Below are 4,162 nucleotides of genomic sequence, written 5' to 3' on the forward strand. Positions count from 1 at the left end.
CTACATATATCTAACTAAGGGTGTGGGGGGGGGGGGAGGTATGTAAATAACCATGTTCTTGGCTGGCCTTGTTTAGTTCACCCTGAAAACCAAAAAGTTTTCAAGATTCTCCGTCACATCGAATCTTTTGACACATGCATGAAACATTAAATATAGACGAAAATAAAAACTAATTGCACAGTTTATCTGTAAATTACGAGACGAATCTTTTGATCCTAGTTATTTCATAATTGGACAATATTTGTCACAAACAAACGAAAGTGCTACAGTAGCGAAATCCAAAATCTTTTCGCATCTAAACGAGCCATGTCAAGGAGAAGAGAAGAAAGCCCCCAAAACCGGCGGCTGACACGGACACCAATGGAACGGTGACCGGGGAGCACAGCTGGGGATGGTGACGGGAATCCGCAGCCGACTTGCGGCCGTATACCACCCCACTCGCTGTCACACTTCCCAGCCTGCAAACCCCGCGCCGAGCTCGCCTGCCCCACCTCTTTCTCCTCTGCAGCCCACGCCTCCCTATAAATTCGCAACCAGTCCCCGCCGTCGCTCTCATTCCTCGGCCACAGCGCGGCCACCAGACGCCCACCAAAGTTTCCGCTATTCGCCAAAAGGTCCCCGGCGCTGCCCGCCATGGAAAGGCGGCACGGCTTCTTCGCGGCGCTGCGGGAGGAGGTGGCGCGCGGGCTGTCGCCGGCGCGGGCGCGCCGCAAGTCGGAGGCCGCGGACCTGGCCGCCGCCGCGCTCAGGTTCGCCGGAGTGGTCGGCGGCGGCGAGATGCTGGCGCCGCTCATGGAGGGGCCCGATCCGGAGCCCAGCGACGGGGAGAGCGGCGGCGCCTGCCGAGGCGCCGCGCGCGGGAGGAAGGAAGGTTGGGGCCACTGGGTGCGCGGCCAGTTCGCGCGGGCCCCGTCCTCCGCGGTCGCCGCCGCCGGGGCCGGCGCGCTGCGCAACGACCTCAGGATGCTCCTCGGCGTCCTGGGAGCGCCGCTCGCGCCGGTCCACGTCTGCGCCACCGAGCCGCTCCCGCACCTCAGCGTCAAGGACACTCCCATCGTAAGTGTTTCTCTTGTCACGCTGCTCCAGATCTCTTTTTTTTTTTTTGCTTGTTTGCTTGCTCCACGTTCCGTTCCAATCAACTGTTCGACGAAATGCCGGTGTCAAGATTTTCATGGACGTCTGTATCCGAGTTTCCTTGAATTCATGGTCCTGTAGACTGTAAAAAGTTCGTCGCCAGTGATTACAGTGCTGTAAAAGAGTTGCTTTTGATTCTTAATGTCTGCATGTTTGGTCTTGGGATCTTTGACTGCTCTTTAGGACTGGGACATGACTGATTGTTTTTTTTTCACCGCTGTTGCCTGTTATGTGTTTAATTCAGAGATGTTTGTATTTACTGTTATATGCCTGATCTTTAACAAAATTGCGAGTTTCCTTGAATACGGTCCTGTAGACTGTAAAAAGTTCGTTACCACTTAGCAGTGATTACAGTGCTGTAAAAGGGTTGCTTTTGGTTCTTAATGTCTGCATGTTTGGTCTTGGGATCTTTGACTGCTCTTTAGGACTGGTGTATATTACTGATTGTTTTTTTTCACCGCTGTTGCCTGCTATGTAATTCAGAGATGTTTCTATATACTGTTATGTGCCTGATCTATAACAAATTTGCGTTTTTTTTTCTTTGGTAATGTGCTTCTCCACAGGAGACCTCATCGGCGCAGTACATCCTGCAGCAATACCTTGCGGCCTCCGGAGGGCACAAGCTTCTGGCCTCCCTGCGCAACTCCTACGCCATGGGCAAGGTGCGCATGGTGGCCACTGAGTTCGAGACCGGCGGCCGCCTCACCAAGAACCGCAATGCTGGACGCGGCGGCGAGCCTGGCCGCTTCGTGCTGTGGCAGATGGCCCCTGAGATGTGGTACATCGAGCTGGTTGTCGGTGGGAGCAAGGTGCACGCAGGGTGCAATGGCAAGCTCGTGTGGCGCCACACACCATGGCTTGGTGCCCATTCTGCCACGGGCCCTGTTCGCCCGCTTCGCCGTTCCCTTCAGGTATGGCTGTTGCTGCCCATGTCCCCTGTTTGTGTTTTTCACTTCTAATTCAGCCACAGTCCCATAGAAGATGGTTCCTGAGTGATGTTCTTTTACAGGGCTTGGATCCATTGATGACGGCAAGCATGTTTGCTCGTGCCCGGTGCATTGGTGAGAGGAAGGTGAATGGGGAGGATTGCTTCATCCTGAAGCTGAGCACAGACACTGAGACCCTCAAGGCACGCAGCGAGGGCCATGCAGAGATTATCAGGCATGTCACGTTTGGGTACTTCAGCCAGAGGACTGGTCTTCTTGCCCACATTGAGGATTCACATCTGACCCGAATTCAGTCAGCTGCCGGAGGGGACGCGGTCTACTGGGAGACTACCATCAGCTCGTTCATGGAGGACTACCGTCCAGTGGATGGTATAATGATCGCGCATTCTGGGCGCTCGGCTGTGACCCTGTTCAGGTTTGGTGAGGTTGCCATGAGCCACACCAAGACTCGGATGGAGGAGGTGTGGAGCATTGAAGAGGTTGCATTCAACGTCCCAGGGCTGTCCATGGACTGCTTCATCCCGCCCACTGATATCAAGTCTGGATCTGTTGGTGAGGCCATGGAGCTTACTCATGGCGAGAGGAGCCGGGCTGGCCCTCCCCAAGGCTACTGCGCTAAAGTTGCTGCCCTGGAGAAAGCAGAAGAAGATAAAGTGGCATGGGGTGGTGGAACCGTACTCGAGAGTCACAACTGATCTGCAGTCTGTTTATACTTGGTTCTCACAGTGCAGCTGCTGACCCTGTTGAATCTAGTGTAGGAGAGAAACAAGTGAAAGTTGAGAGGATTTGGAGGTTTGGTAAATCCAAATGCCTCCTCTGTATAGGAAGAAGCATGAGGCATTCACATGGTCTTGCATATGATTGAAGCGGATCTGTGTGAATCATCCTTTCTGATCCCATCCAGAGACATGGTAGTAGGTAGCCTTGTTTCCTGCTTCAGGCTTTTCTTCATTTTTTTGTCTGTTCCTAGTGAAAGGACTGCTTAGGGTATGTTCTCCATTCCAACCGCATGAGAAAGGCCATTGTGGTTGGTTCTCTTTTAGCTTATACTAATTGGTCGCTGCCATCAATGGGGAAGAAGGGTTTCCTCGCCAGGAACTGGCAGTGTTTTGGCCGTCATGGCATCCGATTGGCGGTGGTTCAGTGTGTTTTGCTTGCTGATGGATTGAGCTGAAGCTAACCTCTCAGGGGAAAAAGAGAGAGAGAGAGAGAGAGAGAGAGAGAGTAGAACATCTGAATGGTTTTTACTTGTGTTTTAGTACTGGGTAGAACCTGTTAGATGTTTGTTAGTTAGCAGTGTTTTATTTAGTAAGTTATCTTGTTCCTGAACCTCCCCCCTTTGCATCTCTCTATATTTAATCATGAGATGAAGGATCCACTATTGTTAAACAGATGGTGGATGTAATATATTCCCAAACATCTTTTTGAGTGTCATGGATTGAACTGTGTTTGCGATTGTCCTTGTAAGGAGGAAATGGAATGATTCAGGCTTTTTCCCAGCGTTGATGTGCAAACAGTGTGGTACTGGCACCATCAATGTGGTTTCTCTCCAGGCCTGCTTGCATTTTACTACTACTGCTTTGTTCTGCAGTATGCTGGGGGAAGTAATGATCCCATCCCAACCCATCACTGTGATGGCACGGCTCCCATGTGGCGCTTCTATTGCAGTCCCAGTGTCAAGCCTCCCAGGTGCTGCCTGTGATTAGAGTGACACTGAGGAGCACGGATGTACATCCCCTGTTTATTGTAATCTGTAATAATGAGTAATGGCCCTTGCTTTGCAACCATAATGGTGTGCGGTGAGCAGAGCTCCATTCCCTGTTCCTTGTTTGAAAGGCATGGCATGGCGCTGGCACTGGCACCTTGCCGCCCATTGGCATTGATGGTGTTGCACGCCCTGCCTTGGTGCCAGGAGTAGTTTTATTCGTAGGGCCGCGTGTTCTTCCTGGGAAGAAGGGACCAATGTCTACGCTACGCAGGAAAAATTCTAATAATGCTTTCTAGTCCACCACTGTCTTACTTGTCCCAGTTACATTACAGTATATTAGTGCTTCCTTCCTAATCTATTGGGCACTCCTACT

The 4,162-nt window shown here is 51.7% G+C and overlaps 1 protein-coding gene across 1 annotated transcript; it reads left to right on the forward strand.

Annotated features, from left to right (window-relative positions):
- Positions 384–3,580, forward strand: LOC8062523. Its single transcript, XM_002464205.2, has 3 exons — positions 384–1,056; positions 1,698–2,045; positions 2,144–3,580. The coding sequence occupies exons 1-3, from the start codon at positions 634–636 to the stop codon at positions 2,774–2,776; spliced, it is 1,404 nt and encodes a 467-aa protein (XP_002464250.1). The 5' UTR covers positions 384–633; the 3' UTR covers positions 2,777–3,580.

Source organism: Sorghum bicolor, chromosome 1 (assembly GCF_000003195.3).
Source record: "Sorghum bicolor cultivar BTx623 chromosome 1, Sorghum_bicolor_NCBIv3, whole genome shotgun sequence".
NCBI classification, from domain to species: domain Eukaryota; kingdom Viridiplantae; phylum Streptophyta; class Magnoliopsida; order Poales; family Poaceae; genus Sorghum; species Sorghum bicolor.

Excerpts from the sequence above, each read along its gene's own strand:
- LOC8062523 (XM_002464205.2), top strand. The coding sequence starts at position 634 with ATGGAAAGGCGGCACGGCTTCTTCGCGGCGCTGCGGGAGGAGGTGGCG. Across the intron at positions 1,057-1,697 it reads GCGTCAAGGACACTCCCATC|GAGACCTCATCGGCGCAGTA; the intron begins GTAAGTGTTTCT and ends GCTTCTCCACAG. Across the intron at positions 2,046-2,143 it reads CGCTTCGCCGTTCCCTTCAG|GGCTTGGATCCATTGATGAC; the intron begins GTATGGCTGTTG and ends GTTCTTTTACAG.